Source organism: Malania oleifera, chromosome 5 (genome assembly GCF_029873635.1).
Source record: "Malania oleifera isolate guangnan ecotype guangnan chromosome 5, ASM2987363v1, whole genome shotgun sequence".
NCBI classification, from domain to species: domain Eukaryota; kingdom Viridiplantae; phylum Streptophyta; class Magnoliopsida; order Santalales; family Ximeniaceae; genus Malania; species Malania oleifera.
The window spans coordinates 105,946,111-105,971,013 of NC_080421.1; the positions used below are offsets into that span (position 1 = coordinate 105,946,111).

Genomic DNA, 24,903 nt, shown 5'->3' on the forward strand with positions numbered 1-24,903 from the left:
TAATACAAAATTTATATTTGTCAAACGAAGTATTATTTAATTTATAAATTTTATAATTTTATTTTTAACTAATTAAATAAATTATGTGAAATTTTTAACTCCTCCTTTCAAGTATTAATCAACCCATTTAATATATGAATACAATTCATTACTTCATTGGGCTTCCTGCTTTCTATCTGAAGTAAAATTATTGATCTTGAAATCCAAATTGATATCATTCAATCAATATCAACATTAATAATTTGAAGAGTCAAAAGACGAGTATTTTATATCTTACTAATCTTAATAAGAACACAAACACAGTTTCCAGAGCTTAATCGGACAAAAGATAAATCTAATCTTTGAGCTTCATCCAAATCTTTAGACCAACGACAGAGTACTGAAGAACAGCATGCATGAAAAATAATTACACAATGAAAGAGAAGAAATGAAACTGAAAGGAAGACTAATTAATATAATTTCCTGTTTGGCATTCACCATTGATGTTCTTCTGTCACCTACTCATTATCAAAATCACCATATTCATCATCTTCAAGTCTCCCAAAAAAAATAGTAGCGGAGCGTGAGACAGAACTAAAAACATTAAAAACATACTAAAGTTAAAAGATGGACATTGGAAAGGCAATTAAAGAGAGCGGTAGGTATTCTGGTTATTCTTCTTGTTGCTCTGTTCTAAGCATAGACAGAGCCAGAGGAAAGGGTCATCAACAGTATGGCAGCTTCTTCTTCTTCCCCCAGCTTCCTCCTCTGTTGTTGTTGTTGTTGAGAACCAAATATTCTCTGCAACACCATCTCCCTCCCCAGAACCAGCAATCTCTCTCCCAAATCATTACTAGAACTACCACTGCTACTATCCCTCTTCTTAATCTTCTCAGTTTTTCCTTTGTTGCTTAAAGTCAGAGCAGCCGTCCTCTGTTTCCTGTATCTGATCCCACAAGCATTGCACAGTGACTGAAAACAGAGCATTGACAAAATCGACTAATCAGAAAAGGATCAATCACCAGAGACGATGAACTGAATAGATTATGAATAGTATAAATAGAAGATAATTAAGTATTGAAGATTCACTTACCCTAGGCCCAGCCGGACCGCTTCTCCACAAAGGTGTTCTTGTTGTTCCGCAATCCACACAGCTTTTCTTGACTTGGGTCATTGATGATGAACTGCTACTCGGGTAATCAGCTCCTGATCCCTGTAAAAATCAAATAGAATAAGAAAAAATCACTTTTTTTTATGAAGTAAAAACCCATGTAACCCAAAAACAGATTAGCAAAAAAAGAAAGATCATAAAATGAAGAAGAACAAAGGATAGAAGGATCAGTACACACTTGATCTGTCTCACCCATCGTCGCGATCGATCACTTGTTTTGAACTTGATGGGTTCAGTGATTTGAGCTCAATAGGACGAAATAATGATCCGACGGGCTCTTAAGATATGATCCTTATTTAATCACCGAGAAGAGCGTATAAATGTCGAGGCAAGCAATTTAAGCATATGATTTCTGGGCTAACGAAGTTATTGGAGTAGAAAATATCTGTTACAGAGTCTGATCACAGCTTTAGGAACAGCGCCATGCAAGGACTACAACATGAATCTAGAGCTCGAGAGGAGGGAGTGTGAAACAATTTGGGAGCGAAACAGGGGAAGGGAAAGGAGTTTATAAGAGAACCAACCAAAAGGCACACCTGATGATACAGTCCCCTCGGTCGGTGAAGCTTCCGCCACGTAGGCTCGAAACACTAGCTCCGCTGCCCTACATCCTAAATTACTAAATGACCCATTTGGTGAATGCACCTTCCTTTCATTTTCTTTAGAATCATAAGACCACCCAATTATCCTAAATTTATCGAATAACTGATTTATAAAGTCATTACATATTTGACTTAAGCTACTGCCTCCATAACAAAAAATGGAGAGAACCACTTGGTTAATTGATTCTAAAACTTTTTTTTTCTTAATTTTTTTTTTTGGTGGTGATTTTGTCACTTGCCCTATTTTTTTATTTTTTTTTTAATTGTTTTGTTGTGTTTTCGGGTTTGAGTTTCGCAATTAATTTTTTTTTTTTTTAAATTTATATGAAGGTATGTGAGTAACGAAGTCTCTTTGAAGACTCAATTAATTTATTAGCAAAAGGAAAAGTAAGTTATTTGCAAGTTTGTCATTGCTCCTGTTGTTCTTGTTGCGGAAATAATAACGATCGTGTAATGCAGCAATTAACAATGAACGAAACACATAGAAATAATGAAAGTAATAAACACACAACACAAAGGATTTAACATGGTTCGGATGAATGCCTACGTCCACGGGAGCCAGCGGAGGCTGAATTTCACTATTTATCAAAACCATAGTAACAATATTGTATTTATGCTAACCCTACACGTACAGAGAGATTACAAAATTCCTCAAATACCTCTGTATCAATCCTTGGAGGATTTGCCTCCATATCCCCAACCTATTAATCTTCCTAGTTAAAATTTCAGAAACAGCGCTAAACAAAACCGTCAAAGATTTTCTTTCTAGTTTAGCTTCTACCTGAAACCATCGTCGACGATTTTCTTCCTAACTGGGCTTCTACCTAAAATGATCGATGCAACAATCAAACCATCGATGGTAATTCTTCAAACCAGCTTCCTTGTTTTTTCTCAGCCTATTTTCTCTATACATGTGTTCCACTTGATATGAGTCACATATTACAACAATCTCTACCTTGGTGAATATTCACCCCTTAAGAGAAAATGAAAAACATAACTCGCAGCTCCACCAAGGACAATAGGTTGGGATGCCTCCCATCTAGCATCTGGAGATGTTAATCAAGTCCAAGTAGTGCTTGAACTAGTCCATGGTAATAGGCTTTATCAACATGTCTGCTGCATTCTCAGAAGTGTAAACTTTCTCAAGCAATAGTTCACCAAAAGAAACCAATTCCTTGATCTTATAAAACCTCACATCTATGTGTTTGGTTCTCACACGATACTCTTAGTTTTCTTTAAATAAATGACATTCTGACTATCACAATGCAGCTAAACTTCACCTTACTAAATACCCAGCTCATTTACCAATCTTGTAAGTCACATTACTTCCTTAGCAGCCTCATCCACTACCATATATTCTGATTCAATAGTAGATAGTGCAACTAGAGACTGAACCATGGATCTCCAACAAATAGCCCCTCCCCCCACAAGAATGAATACATACCTTGTGGTAGACCTCCTATCATCCCAGTCTCCTATATAGTCTGCATCCACATATCCCACAACTGAAGGATCACTCTGTTGTCTGTCGAACATGATGCCATAGTCTGTAATACCCGTTAAGTATCTGAAAATCCACTTGACTCCATCCCAATGTTATCTTTCCGAATTTTAAAGAAACTTGCTTACCACACTAATAGCTTGTGTCAGATCCGGTCTTGTACAAACCATAGCATACATCAAGCACCCCCACTACACTAGCATATGGGACCTTTGACATGTCATGAAGTTAATCATCTGACTTTGGGCACTGGGCCGTAGACAATCTAAAATGATTCTACAAAGGTGTACTCACTGATTTTGCATTTTCCATGTTGAACCTCTCCAACACCCTCTCAACATAGTTATGCTGAGATAACCACAATCTCCTAGAAGCTCTGTCCCTATGAATCTCCATACCAAGAATCTTCTTGGCCGCACCCAAATCCTTCATGTCAAATTCTTTGCTTAACAGGGTTTTCAACTTGTTGACCTCAGTCATACTCTTCGCAATAATCAACATATGTCATCCATATATATCAATAGAAAAATAAATAAACCATCATCAAGGTTCTTCACATAAACACAAGAATCACATTGACATCTCCTATAGTCAATCCAGATCATATAGGAGTCAAATCATTTGTACCACTACCTCAAAGACTGTTTCAACCTATAAAGTGATTTCCTCAATTTACAATCCAAGTGTTCCTGTCCAGGCTGACTAAACCCTTTTAGTTGTACCATGTAAATATGTTCCTCCAAATAACCATGGAGAAATGTTGTCTTTACATCCATCTACTTCAAATGCATATCGAAATGTGCTACCTGACCCAACACTGCCCTGATGGAAATGTATTTGACCACAGGCGCGAAGATCTCATCATAATCAACCTCTTCCTCTATGAGTAACTTTTTACTAGTAGATGAGCCTTGAATTTTTCTCTTTCTTTATCTGATACTGCTTCTTTCTTCTTATACACCCATTTGCATCACATTGCTCTCTTCCTCTCTAGAAGCTCCACCAACTTCCACATCTAGTTCTTCTATAGAGACTCCATCTCCTCCCTCATAGCACCCATCCATTTACTTTTCTCTTGGCTGTGCACCGCCTCTTGAAAAGTAGTAGGATCCCCGCTACTAGTAATGAGTGCATAAGAAACTAGAACATCAAAACCATATCTGGGGGCACCCGAAATTTAAAAATTACTTTTCTTCATGTGTTTGTTCGGGCAACCGAACCTATGGCTCGGTCGACTGAAATTCTCGGGTTGGCCTAATTTTTACCGAAATTAATTGGGGTTAAATGGGATTATTTTTCTTAAACTCATTTAAAATTTTTTTAAGAATTCCCCTTATGTCCTCAACGGTCAAAATTATGTGCATATTTATATATATATATATATATATAGGTTCATTTGCACAATTAACATAAGATTAGTGATATGATTAGCCAATTTAGAGCCCCTCTTCATACTCCAAGCCCAAATACTCCTCACTTTTACTCATTCCATTGCAAAATCATTCTGAGTGAGTGTATCTTGAGAGATCCTACATTGCTTATACTCCTCTTGGCTTGATTGATTGTTGATTTTGTCGAGAGTTAGGCCAAAAGATTTTCCTCAAAATTTAATCTATAAATTCATTTTTGGGGAAACCTTATTTAGCTTTTGAGTCTTTGCATTTTGATTACAAGAATCTTACGCTTGTTTTGTATTGTGAAGTAAATATTTTTTACAAGCTTGGTTTATAAAATATCTCTTGAGCTTAAATTTTTTTAAAATCATTTTGAGATATTTGATTATATTTATGTAATCTTTGAAACCCTATTTGTGATTGATATATTGATATATATTGTATCAAAAATAGTTTGATAATACACTCTTACACTTAATTGCTTATTAATAGTACATTGGGTGTTATATCACATAGTTGCACTGAGCTTATAGTTGACCATTTGAAGTGCATTGATTATACTATGTTGAATTGTAGTACATATATGTTTAGTTAAGAAGCATTTGAATTGTATGCAAATTTCATATTCATTGATTGTATTCCAGGCGTGACCCGAGGGGGTATTGATCTAGCCCGTAAGGATCAGTTGTTAGGGTCTTCTCCGCCCCACAATGAGAGTTTGTAAAGGTTGAGGTCCAGCACTAGTAATTTGACATGGTTGTAAATGGTACCGCTCTACCCGTTAAGTGAGCAATAGTGGTAATCATCGGGCTTGCGAGCTGAGGTGGGGACGTAGGCAGTATTGGCGGAACCCCGATAACATATCTGGTGTTAGTTTTATTTTTCGCAATTTACTTTTTGCACCTGTATGTTTATGTTTATTGTTTAAATATTTGATTGAGTTTGTGATGACATAAAAAGACCCTAGATTTGTGTAATACTGCTTGTGGAATCTGGTTTAACCTAAGAAGAATTTTTAAATTCCCAATTCGCCCCCCCTCCTCGGGAATACACCAAATTCAACACTACGTATATTTTTTACCCCCAATATGCCTCAGCACATGAGTTCGAGAGACATCCAAGGCAGTGTAGGACTGGAATTTAGGTGTGAGTTTCACCTCCTTTGAACTGTTAGATTATTTGTTACTCTCTTACCTCTTTCCCCCTTAACCGCTTCATCCACGTCTCTCGGGCTCTTCCTTTTCAAATCGGCCCGACTCCTCCTTGTGGTGATAACCTCTTCTAAATTGATGTATTTCTGAGCTCTTATCATCAATTCTCATAGATTGGTCTAGGGCTTTTTCCCCCAACGAATTTAGGAAATCCCTCAGTTAAATAGCTATCATCAAAGCTGCTATTGCTACCCCGTGATCCAAGTTTCAAATTTCTAAAGTAGTGTTGACAAAACGATGCATGAACTCCTTTGGTGTCTCCTTCTCCCCTTGGACAAGACTCATCAGATGGGAAAAAGTTTTTGCCATTTTTTGGCTTCTGACAAAATATGTCCTATAAACCACTACTCCATTTCAAAAAATGACCTAATGGAGTCGGGCTTTAAAGTTTGATACCATGCTTTGGCATTCCCCTTTAGGGTGGCTACAAATTCTCGGCACATGATTGCATCAGACGCGCCTTGCAATTGCATTAACACTCCAAAGGTATCCAGGTGGTCTAGAGGATTGGAAAACCCCCTTTCAACGCTTGGCATTTTAAATTTACTTTAGTAAAAGGAGGGTTTAAATATTTGGTTGATGAAACCCCTGTAGCGGGATAATTGCACACCTTCTTCACCAGTTTTTTCTAGTTGGTCAATTTTCTTAAAATTTTCTTGTAGCTCCTACGACCGTTGCTCATAGATGCCCACACTATTTACATCTTCTACCTTTTTTGTTGGGTCTGAAACCTTTGCAGCGGCTTCTTATGGGCCCACTGCCTTCCCGTCAGATGTTGTTTCTATTCGTGTAGATTATGGATCATGCTCCATATGATCTTGTCTCTCGTGCAAGATCATAGTGAACATGTCTTCCACTCTCTTCTGGAAAATAAGAAATCCACTTCAAGGCACGCTTGGTAATAAATTGTCTGTCGGAGTCGAATGAATTGTCCGGGGCGATTGATCTCCCACAGCGGGTTCTAATTTGGAGTTATGTGACGTGACCATGGTCAAAGGCGGAAAACCTCCCAAGTTCCCATAGACAGTGCTAACTATTGCTGCCAAAAGTTGAATGACTCTCAAGGATCGACCTTTAACCGCAACCACCAGAAAGGTATCAAACAAGAATAGCTTGGAGGACTCGGGGTGTACTCAGGGGAATCATTTCAATGCTTAAGTGCAACAATAAATAAGAATGGTCAGAATGAGATGCTTAACTCCTCCCGAGGTGCCTTTTTTATAGTAGTGGTGGTATACCCTTATTTAATTTAATATTTATGGGTACATTATTTCATTTACAGGGTTATGGATTAATTTAGGGACATTTATGCTAGAAAATAATGATGATTTATTGATTGGAGCTCCTCATTTATATGTTCATCAATCTTTGGCTCTATCAATTCCATCTATGATTAAAATCCTCATTTAATAGTGTTTGCTTCATGCTTTACATATCAGGTCAGTACGTAGGAGTTAATTGGTGTTAACTTGTGTTTATTCTATCATGAAAAGGTAATTATTAAACATTGGATTTCATTTTGTGAAATCCTAAATCATTAGAAATGGCAACAAGATTACACTAGTCCTATCCAACAATATTTATCTTGTTCCAGCTGAATTAATTTGTCACTTGAGAGAATTAACTTGCATTCTACTAGCATTAAGAGTAACTCTCACCCCCACACTACCATCTTTATGTAAGAGCACCTATTACTTTTGACCCACTAACTGAAGGTAAAGAAGCTGATACCATATTTACTACTCGAGTTAAACATATATACAAAGGATCAACTAGGTATGGGACGACACTATCCAACAGGATATGTAATGACTAAAGGAAGTGTAAGTTTCAATTAACCTCCGGTCGAGTGTGACATGCAACTTTATTTTTCAATTAGTCGTTCATCGGACTCTCCGCATAGAAGTTTAGGACACCCCTCGAAGATGTCAAGATAGTTTGCTCTTAAGTGCTTCTCAGGGTGCACACTTAGTACTCAAAAGGATATCAGAAGGGGAGATCAATGGTGAACCCATAAATTTCTTCAATAGAGGTAAAGAAATATATAAATAACATTAAAATTAAAATATTTATATTTTCAATACATGTAACTAAAATGTACATAAATTCCCATACAACACGATTAATAGCTACTTCAAATAACATTTATTTACAACAAAAAGAAAAGGAAAAAAAAACACTTCCTAGTATCATATGATAATTAGTTTGCCTATATATATATATTATTTAAGTCATAGATTTTTTGAAGTTCATTGTTTTAATAGTGGGGATAGAATAGTATTTAGGAGGATAAGCCTTTAGTTACTAAAAAGTCCTTTTCATTTTCAAAAATTAAGTGAGAGTGCCTATCTCCACTGAGTTACATGTAGGTTTGTCATTTGGCGAGAGAGACTACTCTCCTAGTATTCCTCGACATAAACTCTTTGTTGCATTTTCATTTACATATGAATAACCATTTATGAGCCTAATAATCATGATACCTCACAACTTGGAAATGTCAACATTATAATTGTTAGGATCCACCATACCATCACATATATTCAAAAAGTGTCCTATGACGTTTCAATAATCGAATCCATATTAACTGAAGCTTATTCCTGAGGCAAAATAGTTCAGTACAAAGGTCAAATCTGGATGGTATTATCCATTTGGTGGTTTCTGAGGAGTCTATAGGTCAATTGAGGGAAGGACCGACTGAGGAGGAGGTTTATGAAGCTATTTCTTCTATTTTTGTGAATAGTAGCCCGGGACAGGATGGGTTTGGGTCTTCTTTCTACATTACCTGTTGGAGGATTATTAAAAATGATGTGATGGATGCTGTAAAAGAATTCTTTAGAGGTGATATGTTGCCTCGGTATTTTTGTTCCTCTTACATAGTGCTTATTCCTAAAGTAAAGGATCCTCAATCTTTTGATAAATTTCGGCCGATAAGCTTTTGTAACGTAATCTATAAAATTTTCTCCAAAATTCTTGTTGGTAAGCTTTCGTTGGTGATGGGTGATTTAATATCTTTAGCACAAGGTACTTTTGTGAAAGGGAGGAGTATTTTTGAAAATATAACGCTTGCTCAAGAGATGACAAAATTATTACATAGGCGGATGAGAGGAGGTAATATAATGCTAAAGCTTGATATGAGCAAAGCGTATGATCGAGTGGAGTGGCAGGTGGTAGATCAAATTTTCCATGCTCTTGGTTTTCCAGACTAGTTTTGTAAGTTGATTCAGAATTGTATTTCTACTCCTTGATTTTCTGTCATAATACATGGCACTTATAGAGGTTTTTTCAAGTCAAAAAGGGGCTTGAGGCATGGGGATCCGTTGTCGCCATATATTTTCATCATCATGGAAGAAGTTTTTTCTAAATTAATTCAAAAAAAGCTGTCTGAGAAACGGATTTTACCGTTTGCACATCTGTGTGGTGCACCTATTATATCGCATTTAATGTAAGCGGATGATATTGTTATATTTACTAATGCTGGAAAAAAATCTGTTAGACAAATAATGGAGATGATTAAGGAGTATGAAAACTGGACTGGCCAAAGGGTGAATAAAGATAAATCAGTTATTTTTTTCTCAAAGAAGTTGGGTGTTCTGAGGAAGGGAGAAATTCTTCAAGAAATTGGTTTTAATGAAGGTAAATTTCATTTTACGTATTTGGGTGTGCTGATAGTGGATGGTAAATTGAAGGGCTATCATTTTGACCTTTTAATTCAAAAAATAAGTAAGAGAGTTGAGGGCTGGAAAAGTAGACTGTTGTCTCAAGGAGGTCGTCTAATTTTGTTGAGACATGTGCTGTCGAGTATGTCATTGCATTTGTTAACTGTTCTAAATGTCCCAAAACTGGTGATAAAAAAGATAAAAGGTATGTTTGCTTCTTTTTTCTAGGGTTTTAAGGATGGAAAAGAAAAAATGAAATGGAGGACTTGGAAGAAATTGTGTGTTCCTGTAGAGGAGGGGGGGCATAGGAGTAAGGGACATTTCGGAAGTGCAACGGTTTTTGTTCATGAAGTTTGGTTGGCATTTATTAACTCAAAATTCTTTATGGGCTAGATTTTTTAGAGTTAAATATGTGAAAGGAGGACATATTGCTCTTTGTAGATCTCATGGATCGGATTCTTCCTTTTGGAGGAAAGTTCTGCAGGGTATGCCTGAACTGTTAAGTAAATCTAAGGGGAATGTTAGAGAAGGAGATGTAAATTTGTGGTATGATAAGTTTCTAGATTTGGGACCTTTGTTTGCAGAGTGTCCAGATGGTGCACATTCACATATCAGAATAAAAGATTTGGTTATCAAGCATGCGTGGGATGTAGAAAATTTGCAAAGGATTCTGGGGTATAATAAAGCGGAAAAAGTGATGGAAAAGGTAGGAAATCTTAGAAATTCTTCGGACATACTGTTATGGCTCCCGAAAAAGGATGGTTGCTTTAATTCAAAGTCCGCATGAGATGTTATCAGAGTTAGAGCTCCAAAGTTTGAGTGGGCAAAGTGGGTTTGGAATAAATGGTTACCAAAAAAAATTGCTATCTGCATGTGGAATGCCGCTTTTGAGTGCTTAAGTGTTGATGGCAAGGTGAGAAGGGTGGGGGTTTCGCTTGCGTCGGCATGTAATTGTTGTGGGATGAAGCAGCTAGAAGATATAGAGCATGTGTTAAATAAGAGAGACCTTGCTACTGAGGTTTGAAGGAAGGTTTTGGTAGAAGTTGGTGTTCCTTTCCTTAGACAACAAAGTTTAAAAGAAAGAGTCCAAATGTGGTTTAATAAGACTTCCAGATTTTCTCAATTGGGATCATTGATGGGTTTGATTCCTTGTTTAGTAGTTTGGAGATTGTGAAAAAGGAGATGCGTGGCTAGAATGGAGGAAAAATTGGAGAGTAGTAGTGATGTGTGGCTGTCCATTAAGTATTGGGTGGGGGTTTTGAGCAGGAACATGACAGGAATGACCCAGTTAAAGGATCCTAATTTTCGAATATTACAAAATCTGGAAGTGCAAATTGTGAATAAAAGAATTAAAACTATGCAATGTGTGAGATGGCTAAAACCGAGGTAAGGGAGGTTGAAATTAAATTTGGACGGGAGCAGTTTGGAGTACTTAGGGCCGACGGTTGGTGGTGGCATCCTTAGAGACCCACAGGTTCTTTTGTATTTGGTTTTTCAAAATATTTTGGTTCTTGTTCAAATAATGAAGCTGAATGGAGAGCTGTGTTGGAGGGAATAAAGACTTGCAAATAATTGGGTCATACTAGTATTGATATTGAATGTGATTCGAATATTGTTGTAAATTGGATAAGATCAAGGAGATGCTCCTTGTGGTATTTATGGGATTTTTGAAAGCAACTGATTGGTTTATTGGAGGGAGTAGACTTTTCGATAAAACATTGGTATAGAGAAGAAAATAAAGTGGCAAATGCCTTGACTTGTTAAGGTGCTAGGTGGAGGAATAGTTTGTTTACAAATAATAGTCAACTCCCAAGAGTTATCAATGAGTTGTATAAATTGGAGAAGATGGGTACGACTTATATAAGGTATGTTTAGCTAATTTCCTGTTAGTTTTGGTTTATGTTTTATGTTGTTTATCTTTTATTTGTTTTGTTGCGTGATATTTGTTTTGTAGGTCCTTATTCTGTTTTGTTTTGTTTTGATTAGATTTGTAATCCTGTTTTGGCTGGATGTTGGTGTTGTTATTTATGAGACCTTTAAAGTTATGTCTTTTATTTCTCCCTTTGATTGTTTTTTAACCACGGTATTCCTCCGTCAAAAGTGAGGGTTTATCAATAAATATGGAGGTGTCACCCTTCTTTGAAAAAAAAAAAAAAACTGAAGCTTATTCCACAGACCATCTAATATGAACATCGTAACCGTCCAACGTTGCCCAACAATTCATCTGACATGATAGTTATCAGTCATATATGTTGAAACGATGTGCTTTTTGGTAAATTGAAAAATGTGTGTAATTTAAGGATGTGTTTGGCAGTAAGAATTTTTATATTTTACATTCGTAAAAATTTAATATAATTTTGTTATTTATGTCTTTATTTATTTTATTTTTATGCGCGTGTAAACTGCTGGAAGCTGGCCCATGGGATTTGGGATGCCCCCACACTCGGATCCAAACACAAAACCTTCCCCTTAACTATTTATATTACAACCACTTATTCTTGTAAATTTTCAAATTCAAAGCACACGTTTTCAGTTTTTTATTTCAGCCTATAAAATCTCGTTGCAAATGCTTTAAAAAACTATTAAAAAATAACAATTAATTATGGATCCATTCAAGGTTAAGAAATAATTAATGAAGGAGACCAAAGCGTCTAGGTAGGCCAGCTCAAATAGTTAGAGCAACTTGTGATTTTGGTGATTCCAAGGTCACGGATTCGATTTTTCCTTGAGGCATTACGTCGGCAAATTATCATGGGTGCGTCAATGAGCGGACGGCTTTCATATCTGGGATTGGTACCATACCATAGTGTTTAAAGTGCCACAATAGTAACTGGAGTCACCGAATTATAAAAAAAAAAAAAAGTGAAGGAGACCAAAGCCTTATTATAATCAGTGTCTACCTTTTTAGCTGTTGTTTAACGTGCTGTATGAATTCTGGGCAAGTGGAAATACCAAAAAGAGCACGAATATGAGGAAGCTGTCTGCTGTATGTCCTGTCTTCTACCTTTTTATTTGACTTAACAAGTGCTTGCAATGCTCATTTGAGGTTGTTCATGGTAAAAATATAATTAAATTTTGATGATTTTAAGGTTTCAAGTTTAATTTTTTATTTATAATTTATCAAATAAATCGTTATGAATACTTGAATAAGTAAGCTGAAATGTTTTCATATCTCGGTATAAAAATTAAAAATTAAAAATTAATAGTCAGCGATATGTTCGATAATATTTACTAATTTAAATAAATTAAAATTTTAATTAAAAAATGTTCATTCTCATCTTTAAATCAAATAATGTCTTTTAAAGATATGATTGAAATAATAAAAGCACATGATATAAATTAAAAATATTAAATGAAAAAAATTTATTTTAATTATTTTATGTAATTATTATATTTTCAAAATTCACTTTACTATGACATTTTATCGTACATGATAATTAAAAAAACAGTAAAAAAATCTTCTAATTGAATTCTATTATTTTTATTTTTAAAAAATTTGTGTATATTTTTATTTTAATTGAATTTAAATTCATATGATCATTTTATTTTTATTTAATTGAAAAGGGCATGTAAAATGGATGAATTAATCTAAAAAAAATATTTTTCGATATCAAAATTTTATGACAACTTGCCAAAACTATTAAAAATTATAAAATATGATTTTCAATTTTCTTGCAAACAACTAAAAATCAACAAAAAAAATTAGAAATTGACGACATACACAAATATTTTTATAATTTGTTTCTTCATTGCATAAAAATAAAAACAGAAAAAAAAATAACAACAATTCCAAACGACATCTAAGCGATTTAAAAAATATATATATGGACTAGAAGATTAAATGTGTGTAATTGAATAACTCAGGTGATTTTAAGCCTTCAAAGGATCAAGAAAGAAAGATGAGAAGTTATTGCTAAAAGAAAACTAGGGTTGTGTGTGAGAGTGGGTGTGCTAGAAATTAAATTGGTTGATGGCAGCTTAATGAAAAAAGAAGACATGGGAAAGAAGAAATCCACTAGGGTGCATGATCAGACGATCAAATAGAATCCGATTGACTTGAAATTCTAACTATGCGATTGTGATGACAATGATTTTAGATTAATTGGCTTTGATCGTGGTATTCTTTTTCATATTTTGTTTTCTTGTGAGACAGTCTTTTATTGATCTCAAGTTCTTGATGGTGAAATCAGCTTCCGTATAAAATTATTTATGATTTGCTGCAACTACCTTTGTTATTGAGAGCTTTTGTAGAACTTGTAAACCCTTGTATTTTTCTCTTATCAAGTAGATTTGGCCTGCAGTGGAAGTCTCGTGGTTTTTCCCTGATTTGAGATTTTCCACGTAAACTCTTGGTATTTTATTTTTGAATGTTTATTGCTTTTCTATTCTTACTTACTATTTGTAAATGTATTTGGTGATTTAATTATTGCGTTGCTAGATAAAATTCTAAAATTATAATTTACTGGCTATATCTCTAACCCAATATTCTATTTTATTTATGTAAGGTAGAAAAGGCGCGTTGTGCAAATATTTTATGTAGATTCGATTATTCCATTATTTTTCCCAAAACAAGTAGATCAAGGAAGTATGCATTCATCGACTCGAGGAATTTTAGATGTTCATGGACTACTACATTAGCAGAATAACCATTAGTCTCGAAAAAATACACCTTTTTGACATATGATTGAATATCCGGTCCATTTTTGGCCAAACACTTTTATATTTTGGCCAAAAATAGGTCTCGTATTTGTGTTCATAGAAGAAACTTTCTATACGAGCCAGTAACTATCATAAGTTTACGCGACAATATATTAGTTATATAAAAAAAACATATAAATTTTTGTGTCATCTTTTTTTTTTCTTACATGATCATGGTCCGATAATAGTGGTGATTATTGGAAGCCATTCAAAATTTGTCCATGGACAGTGGCTGATATGCTGGGAGACTGCCACAAAGATCATAGCATATCCAGAGCCACCGAAATGGGAACTCTTCTGAGCCACTATTTAAGTATTAATTTGTAGTGTGGTCCTGTCCAGTGACCCCCACAGTAAGAACATAGCTGCTCTTCAAAAGGGTCCTCGTCAATTATATATGGTCAAATAATTAGTAGGTTTGTCTGTTGTTAATTTTGTTTCCTCTAATCTGTCCTCAATTAGTGCATGGTTTTGTTTAGTTATTAGTTTCTCCACGCGCTTTCCTCTAATATTTAACTAACAAAACTGTGTTAATCTTTTCGGAGTTCGTGTTTCGAGAGGTATTTCCGACCAAACACAGAATCAGACATAAGCCTACTCTTAACTAATATTAAGCGTCTCGTCAACACGTCTTGTAGATTTCAAACTTAAGATGGTTATGCTTCCGTTTAAGTAAGCTGATGGGGTCGGATGAAATGGATGGGCTCGGATAATCCGTGACGGATTTAGCAGATTATCGGGTGAGAAATTTACGATTTATATCTGGCTCAAGTAAGTGGCAAATTTTTTACGGTTCGAGTCAGATAATCCATGGCGGATGGCAGATAATTTATCATTCCCATCCCTAGCATAGTTTGTTTTACTATCCAATGAACAATTTATTTCGTGACATAATAATTGAAGCTATTTTTAAATTATAATTTGGTAAATTATTAAACATTTCATAATCAATCACAAAATTATAATTTTTTTTTCCTTTTCATATTGATTATGAAAATTGAGTATTTTGACTTGAAGAGTTGGGAATGTGGGACTAGATCTTGTCCAATTGAGCTTGTGTCAGTCGGATTGATGCCTAAAAAACAAGGGCATATGATATTATTAAGGAATATAAACAATATTAGTTATTAACAAATAGACAAATCCATCAGATAAAATTTGTAACCCGCTAACTAACTCATTTAGAGGCATATAAAATAAACTTAAATCATATTCGACTCATTTAATATACAAATCAGTTGTAAATCGATTTAGGCAGATTAAATTCGATTCAAATTATTGAATTTTTATCTTTTTTGCCCTAGACCGAGAGAATGTCATTCATTCACAAGAAATCCGTACTTGACAACAGGTATTAAGCACATTGATTTCTTTAGTATCCTAAATTGCCACATGTGTATTGGTCACTACACTATTCATTTAATAAGTTCTATCACTATAAAAGTACATAGAAATAGACCCCACTAAACAAACAGTGATGGTATCACCACGCATAATTCTAGACATGTAGAAAAATTCTAACCTACCAAAAGTCGGACTGCCAAAAAGAAAAACAATAAGCACATATATAAAAATCAAGAATGAGGAGTGGTGCCTGAGTTTTCTTAAAAACGGTTAGTTCTATGTTTAACTTAGTGGTCAAGTGGTTAGTTATCACCACATCTGTAATGTCCTTTTATTTTGGTATCTATTAATTATTGATTTAGTCTTACTGCCACAATATAGCAGTTGTAAAACATGGGTTATGTTTATGTTTATTTTAGTTTCCTTTGTAAGCCTATTTAATAGTCAAGTCTGTTATTCAATGAAGTAGAGTGTACGATTTCCTCCATCTCCTCTGTTTTATCCCTTCAGTCTATATTTCTTGACAATTGGTATCAGAGCCCCATAACAAGGGCCTGATTAAATAGAAGTAGCAGTCTTCTACAAGTGATCTACAAATGATGACAGAGAGTTCGTTTGTACAGCCAGTCATTCCAAAGTTTGATGGGTATTATGATCATTGGGCGATGCTCATGGAGAACTTCTTGCGATCAAAGGAGTATTAGGGGCTGGTGGAAAATGGAGTTCCTACAGCGGCAAAAGTTGTTGTTTTCACTGATGCACGGAGGAAAGCATATTGAAGACCAGTAGTTGAAAGATTTGAAAGTAAAGAACTATCTATTTCAGGCATTAGATCGTTCCATCCTAGAGACTATCCTTAACAAGAAGACTTCAAAGGATATCTGGGACTCTATGGAGCATAAATATCAAGGTACATCACGAGTGAAGCGTGGAAATCTGCAAGATCTTCGAAAGGTGTTCAAAGTTCTTCATATGAAGACGGGAGAATCTGTGAATGAGTATTTTTCTCGCACTCTTACCATCGCCAACAAGATGAAAGCAAATGGTGATGATAAGGGTAATACTGCTATTGTTGAGAAAATTTTAAGATCCATGACTCCTAAATTTGATTATGTTGTGTGTTCCATTGAGGAATCTAAAGATATTAATATTCTAACTAACTCACTCTAAAAATGAGTAGCTTGAAAGTTATCCCAAGTATAGGAGTTCAGTCGTGTAATACTTAACCCAAAGGTCAGATCGTCTCATTAGGAAATACAGTTTAATCTCAAATTTTATGTAATTCCAATCAGAAAATAAGAAATAAAAGGTACTAAACACAGTTCAGATTCGGATTTTCTAGATTTGTTTGAGATTTCTTTTGATAAATTAAATGAGCATGTAATTTAAACTCTAATTCCTAACACGCACTAAATTAATACTGAGAAATGGAAATCCTTCGTTTAATAGCCAGACAAGAATTGAAACACGCACGCGTTGAAACTTCGGGAAAAAAAAAATTAAAGACGATAACTTTCTTACGTAATTAAAACACGCAATTCTAAAAACTCAACCAATCACAATTTTAAATAAAAACTGATTTTTTTTGACAAATTTAAATCATAAAAAAAAATTATTTTTGTAAATAAACCTGCAACCATTCAACTAACAAGACAAGAATAACTATGCTAATCAATGGTGAAGATCCAACTAAATAAAAATACCAAATTTTATCTCGCGATTAACCAAACCTAAAATCTAACTAATTACTGAGGAAAAATACTAACTTTATTAACAAAATTACCTAAAGACAATCTTTAAATACCTGTAAAAATCTTTTTGAACAAAAGAAAGAAGAACAAAATAACTGAATAGACACTTTAATATTGTAAATAAAAACTAAGTAAGATTTAAAGCAAAAAGAGTAATAAGATGAGAGAAGGGACAAAGAGAGATTAATCTAAAATTATTAAATAATTTTAAATAACAAAGCAGCAATATGACTTTTTTTCTTTTTTAACAAAACAAAATAAACCCCAACACTCATTTAAGATTCAAATAAAGAAAAGAAAGTAATAAGGAAGAGAAATAAGAAAGAGAGAGATAAGAAACTGCCGCCGGACGAACACTGGAGCAGTTGAGACACAGAGAGACGCAACCGCGAATGGGATAGAAGGAGCTGTAGCCAGCAGTACACAGGGGAGTGGTGGTGGTTCTCGAGTGGCTGGTTGTAGCAGCCACACGCAACAAGGCAGAGCTCCTCCAGCAGCAGCAGAGAAGAGGTGGTCTCGGGTTCTCTTCAGCAGCAAGCCGTAGGGGTGTCTCGAGCTGTTGGTTCACTACAGCGAAGAAGAAGAAGGGGCAGCAGAGCAATGGCAGCCGTGGGCTGAAGAATGGGTGTCTCGGCATGTTCTTATTACATGACTCCAAATAAGGAATAGTTCAGCACTTACAGGTTAGTAAACTCTGGATCAGTTCTTATGGGTAATGATGTTTTTTGTAAGATTGTTGACATAGAAAATGTAAAGATAAAAATATTTGATAGTACTGTAAGAACATTGTGTAATATAAGACATATACTTGAGTTGAAAAAGAGTTTGATATCACTTGACACTTTGGATTATAATGGCTTCAAAGAAAAAAAAAAGGTCACCATCAAAGAAAAAGTAAAACGAGATACTCAATTCTCTTGTAATGAAAATATTTATACACAGTGCACTAATAAAGCTAGCTAGTGATCATCATGATCATCCCTACATGAATTTGAGCCCGGTCCTGTGGATGTGGGCAAGTTTGGAGAAAATCTGAGAGAGGCAGGCGAAGAAAGCAGAAAGGAAGCACAAGAGACATGACAGGACGAGCAGAGCCCAGTCCCAGAGGTTTCTCTTCGGAAGGTGGCTTCTGTCGGAGATGAGCAGAGCTCTGTAAAGGGCTTCCGTCAGGGCATAGGCGTTCACCGGATCCGATTCTTCTGGTAGAAATCCGTACTCCGTCAGGCACACTATGTCGTAAACCCCTCCTCCGGTCTCCGACGCTCCGATGTACTCGCAGATCTTCACCCGCCCCTCTATCCTCTCCTCCGCCGATAACTCGTCGCCGTGCGTCAGTATCAGGATTGGGTCGTGCTCGTCTACGTTCACAAATTATAATAAGGAAAATCATTAGCATATCCGACACGGCCGCCCGGCATACAGACCCGACGAGAAGTACTTCATTATAACCCAAATTAATATATAATTAGTTGTAGATTAATTATAAGCTAATTATTAAACATCAAATTTAATATACCAACTGAAATTCAAATCTTAACTTAACGAATTTGATCGAATTTCTTCGATTTTCATTGAATAATACTTGTGTTATATTGCATTATTTTCATAACATAATAATTTATTTTGTGCGGACACAATCATGAAAGTGAGAAATTCTATGCATTGCCAAACAGAAGAAGGATAGAGAAAGGACAAAGAAAAAGGAATCTACAGGTCGTATTGCTAAAAATGCCACAAACACAAACAAAAGGATTCCCATGTGAAAAAATTTATGGAAATCTTTTTATGCTGTTGTTTTTCAACTTTTTTGGTAAGCTAAATATGCAATAATTTGGACTTGGTGGTCTGATTATTTGAGGAAAGCATTAATTAAACAATGCTGTGTAATAATTTATCACATAAAGCTCTTTAATTAAATTAGTTAATAAAATAATTATTCCTTTAGGGGAATATTATGCTTCTATTAATTAATAAATCAAGAGAGATAGTTGATTTTAATTATTTTTCTCTTTTTATTGTACTTGCGTGAAAAATAATTTCTATAAGATTAAAAAAAATAAGGAAAAAAAAAACTAATTGTTAAAGTATGGGAGGAGATGAGTGAGATGCTCACAATCATACATCTTAACTATTTGGCATGTATGATAAGTTTAAGAGTGACGTGTCACATGTCTATGATGATAAAGATCCCGGACTTTACACTATTGTATTCAATAAAATTTTATGTGAGCTTGTATTATCACAGATCTATGACATTGAGCATTTTATTTAGTTTGAATATATGAATCAATTAAGCAATCTTATCCTTATGATCTTAAGTTTGATTTCTAAATTATAATTTAATTAGTGAATAATTAGAAATACATTAATGAGCTATAAAGAATGGTTTCATCCTCTAATTTTAGAGAAATTATACAGAAATCGCTCCCACCATGCGTCTGGGTGTCTGTTACCTTAATTATACATTTACTGAAAATGGATCTTTCTTTCATATTAATAAATGCAGGACTAATTCATATATCTAATATTAAGAAACACACAAATAAAAGAGTGGTATTTAGCAGGTTATGTAGCATTTTTGTTAACGATATATAACATACTGCAGATTCGCAAAGCGGGAGAGCAGAAGAGTTGCTTGGTGGCCTCCAATGGCTTCAAGTCCCCAGCCTTCAAAGCCTTATGTATCTCTGCAACGTTAGCCACCACCACAGCGCAGTTCACCCTCCTCTTCTTGAACTTCCCCGACTGTCTCACCGCTCCATCTTCCCTCTCCATTAATACGTCTTCTTCTTCCCTCATCAAACCCTCCGCCGCCGCCTCATCCCCGGGACTCAGGCACAGCTGGTTATGGCGAACCCCTTCCCTCATCCAACCCCTCATCACCTCCTCTGCAGCACCCTCCACCGCCCCTTCGTAACTGAACCCTCTGGTATCGTACATGCAGAACCCGCTCTTCATCGACCTCAACACGTTGTGCTCTTCCATCACCATTTTCCTATCTCTCCAATTACATCTTCCTAGTACACACACACATAGACGTACACCACATTGATTAGTAAATTCCAATTTATTAAGTAGCAGAGTGATCTTGCTGTAACGATCTACTGATATTCTAAGTCCAAATGTAAATAAATTCTAATTTTGTCAAAAATTAAACTGAAAATAGTTGATTATAAGGGGGTGCATGGGTTTTAAAGTTTAAATTTATTGATAATTAAATAAAAAAAAAACTGAAGTAAAAATTGGTTGAATAATTAATATATGGGAAATAACTACTAAAACATTATCATTTGTATGATAAAGTCAGCAAACAACGTTCTATTATTATGAATAATTGCTTACGTAAATGTTAAAAACAATAAAAATAAATAATATTTTACAATTTAAAAAAAAATTAAAATTACAAAAAAAAAAATGAAATATGTTTTCTATAACTTATAATTAATTAAATTAACAAGAGATGAGTGTTTTTGCCACCAACCTGAAGATGTTTGAACGAAGGGAAGGAGCCCAGAGCGGCCGAGAACGCTGTAACAGAGATTGACAAGAGAGCTTTTGCCAGAACCGGATAAGCCGACGAGGAGAATGGTTATGACCGGCGGGATGTCCACGTCATCCTTCTCCATCCCTCCGGTTGGAACCCAGAAGTCGCCGGGGCAGTAGGCGGAGAGGCGGTGGCGGAAGTCGCCCAAGGCTTCGGGAGCCACCAGGGCCAGCCGCTCCATCTCTCTCACAACCCTCGCTCTGGGCGAGGCCGCCGTCGCCGCCGCGGCGCTGGAAAGAAGCTGATCGAGCTTATTGAGATGAGGGTCGCAGTCGACGACGTCGAAGTTCGCCGGAGACCTCCACCAGGCCCACCGGGAGGCCTCGTAGTCATCGTCTTCGAGGTCGCTGGGGGCACACATCCGGCTTCTGCTTCTCATTATTAAGCCTGCTCCCTTCTGAAGATGAACTCCTCTTTGGTTGATCATGCTATGGTAGTGATCTTCATCACCCTTCTCCAGTATTGGACTATATCAATTATTACGGATTTATATATAAAATTTGTGAAGGGTGGAGATGGCGACAAAGCGGGCTGAGCTAGCTGAGATGAGGTCCATGTAGCTTATAGGGTGGGACAGTAGCCTGACATGGGAGACCCGTGGTAGAGAACACTGAAGGTTCGCAGCTCTTTCGATAACATACGTATACCAGTCCACGTATTGTCCCATTCCTCTCTCTCTCTCTCTCTCTCTCTCTAAATTGATATGCCGATATGGGAGTGCGGTACCCATCGGCCAGGAATCATAATTTGGAACGTGGGGGGAGCGTTTGTTGCCTATGGTATGTCTTTATCTATATAAAATAAATTAATAAGTAAATAATTTTAGTTGTGTATGGGTACGGTATATTTTTGAAATATTTATGGATAGGTATAAAGGGATTTTGAAATTTTTATCAATAGCTAAATAGATTTTTTTATATATATTTATGAGTTAAATTATAGGGGCAATGTGAGAATGTTAAAAATTAGATTAACAAAGGGAAAATTCTCGTTTTAATAGTAGATATATACTAGTTATTTGTACTATATATGTCGTGAGAAGAGAAATAGATGAAAACGAATAGGAATTCAATCAAATTGAATGAGTTTGATTCCTAATTTATTGTATTTTATAAGCATTAATGGAATGTGGAACAATTCACATACGAAGCAGACTTCTTATACAAGAAAAAAAAAATTAATGAACAAATGGTATAAATTCAGATATGTAATTTTGTTAAGATGCACCAAATTTCCCATCAAGAATAAGGATTAGAGTATAAGGTGGAAAGAAAACAAGAAAAAAAAATGAGAAATTGAGAGAGTTGTTCTACTAACTAAAGTAATTTAAACCAAATAAGAATCTCCATACTTAAATTAAATAAAATCCCTGTATTATTATTGGAACAAGTTGGCCAAAGGCCTTTCCAAAATCCCATAATCCCTATTTATAAATATGACAATTACAAAGAACAATGCAAAAATGCAATTACTGCCAAATATTCTTGTATTCTTGAATGTATTCCTTCACATGAATCCTCTTCAAAAGATGTTTCACCTTCTTCGTCAATTAACCAGATCTTCATCTCTCTATCTAGTCCCTGATTAGACATAAGTACATGACTCAGCATAGTCTTAATAAGCCATATCTACATAACTCCGTTGGAGGAGCTCATAAAATGAGACTCAAGAGTAGTGATAACTAATAACTAAATTTGTAATTGAAGACAAACTATAAGCTTGCTCATTTTGTTCTCCTAACATTATCTATTCTTCAAAGTTTTACTCTACTTTCTAAAAGTTTATCTATTTTGTAATATTGGACTTTAAGTCTTTGCATTGTTCTGTCTACAAAAATATATTTAGGTGAATGAATTTGCTCTTAGGTGAGGGAATATATATTCGGACAAGTGGTCTATTTCAACCAATGTTAGTAATCATGTGTAGAGTTGGGACCTTGTCGATTGTTGGAGAATCAGAAACTATAATGTGAAGTTGATACCTCCATGATCAGAATCTCTCTCTCTCTCTCTCTCTCTCTCTCTCTCTCTCTCTCTCTCTCTCTCTCTCTATGACAAAATTTATCTTTAAATTGTTTTTTGGTTGGTTTATTATATTAATCTTGAAAACAAATTTGATTATCAATTACCTCCCCCCCCCCCCCCAAAGCAAATTGCTAAATGGGTCGGCCATAATCTTTGAGTATTATCTATAGCAATCATGATAGGTGCTAGTTTTTACAAGAGCCAGTGCCTACATAGACCATTAATTTTTTATAATAAGAATTGTACTTACTGAAAAACTCATATGAAAAATTTCATCCAATCTTTCTGTTGAGTTGTGGCTCATATTCAGAGAGTATAGTCTGGAAGCTCCAAAGCGTTGAATATTCGCCAAGGTAGAGATTGTTGAGTTGTGGCTCATATTCAGAGGGTATACACGTGAAGGCTATTACAAATTAGAGTCATGGTGCAGTACAATTGTATATCATATGAGGGTGCAGTATGTTAAAGTCATGGTGCAATGCAAATGTATATCATATAAAGGGATATAATATGGTAGAGTCTTGATGCAATACAATTGTATATCGTATAAGGGTGAACAGTATGTTAGAGTCATGATACAATACAACTATATATCATATGAAAGGGTATAATATGTTAGAGTCATGATGTAATACAATTTAATACCATATGGGGTTAAATACACATGTTGTAATTGAGGGTTGAAACAACCTAAAAGGCAATTTTTCATTAATAGTGAAAATTGCGCAGGGACTCCGTGGACATAGCATATTGCCAAACAACGTAAATTCATGTTCTTCTTCTCCTTTTGATGTTTCTGTAATTTCATATTTGTTTTGTGTGTACACGCATAATCTTAGGGCTTGTTCCTCAACAATTGGTATCAGAGTCGTCAGTTCAAATTGGGTTCGACTATTCATGCATGTGTTCCTGTGGATGTTGGTCTCATAGAAGAGGAGCATTGGATCCTATAAATGTTAATCCCATATATGAGTAGACTCCCATGTTTTTATGGTCTTTCCTATAGCTGAGTAGTGGCTACTAGTTGGTTGCATGACATGAAGGTGATTAAGATTTTAGTTTAGATCGCAACAAGGATGAAAGGTGTGAAGTTAATAATCTTGACGTGCTAACAGTTAAAGGACCAAGCGTGTGACTAAGACTAATAAGGATCATCTAGACCTAGAATATGGATCCGAATAAGGTCAAGTCGTGAGAGGTTGGATTGGTTCGAACGCACGTTGAATGTAATCTAAGGCACATAAGGTGCGGGGATAAGGACCACTTGAGAAATTATTAGAGAATTAGGTTTACTCCCACAAGGGAGATAGTTTTAGTTGAAAGGGAAGATCACGAAAATTCCCTGACGACGGCTCTAAGGGACATGGACTCCAACAAGGACATGCAACACATAATGTTCACGAAGACTGTGACAAGATAAAAACTAAAGAAGATGAGGCATTATACGCATCCAAGACTTTGACACTCGTGGCTATGCTTTTGATCACTGTCACTATCATGTTCAAGGCGACAGTTGTTGCCTGAGGTGGACTCGAACACAACAACAATCGTAGTCGTGGTGGAGGCAAAGGCTATGGCAGCAGTGGTTGTAGTAAACTCATAGGTAATGGAGACGGCAACGATGATGGTAACTACAAGATTCAAAGGCAAATATGGACGCGGCGGCGGTGGTGGTCATGGTAGAGTCATATGTTGTGGCAGAAACAGTAATGGTAGCCACAAGATTTGAATGCGAACGTGGACGCGGCAACAGCACTGGTCGTAGTAGAGCTAAAGTGTGATACCACATGGAAGAAAGGCTTAAAAAGGATTAGATGTTACTACCCATATTAGTAAGGTGCACCTTTCTTTTTGGGAACCTTCCCATAAGAACCCCAAAGTTAAGCGTGCTTGGCTTGGGGTAATCTTGAGGTGGGTGACCTTCTTAGAAGTTTTCTCAAGAAGTGTGTGAATGAGGACAAAACACACTAAAAAGGACACGTGTTGGTCTGTGGGGTCAGTCATTAGTCCGATAAGACTCGCCCCCCC

At 35.7% G+C, this 24,903-nt stretch overlaps 2 protein-coding genes across 2 annotated transcripts; both read right to left on the reverse strand.

Moving 5' to 3' along the window:
• Window positions 1-449: 449 nt before the first annotated feature.
• LOC131155297 (GATA transcription factor 15-like) lies at window positions 450-1,667 on the reverse strand. The gene is made up of 3 exons (XM_058108332.1): window positions 1,329-1,667; window positions 1,073-1,192; window positions 450-951 (listed from the first exon to the last, which is right to left on the reverse strand). The coding sequence occupies exons 1-3, from the start codon at window positions 1,344-1,346 to the stop codon at window positions 673-675; spliced, it is 417 nt and encodes a 138-aa protein (XP_057964315.1). The 5' UTR covers window positions 1,347-1,667; the 3' UTR covers window positions 450-672.
• Window positions 1,668-18,197: 16,530 nt separating this feature from the next.
• Window positions 18,198-21,620, reverse strand: LOC131155298 (uncharacterized). Its single transcript, XM_058108333.1, has 3 exons — window positions 20,789-21,620; window positions 19,908-20,324; window positions 18,198-18,665 (listed from the first exon to the last, which is right to left on the reverse strand). The coding sequence occupies exons 1-3, from the start codon at window positions 21,276-21,278 to the stop codon at window positions 18,289-18,291; spliced, it is 1,284 nt and encodes a 427-aa protein (XP_057964316.1). The 5' UTR covers window positions 21,279-21,620; the 3' UTR covers window positions 18,198-18,288.
• Between the last annotated feature and the right edge of the window lie 3,283 nt (window positions 21,621-24,903).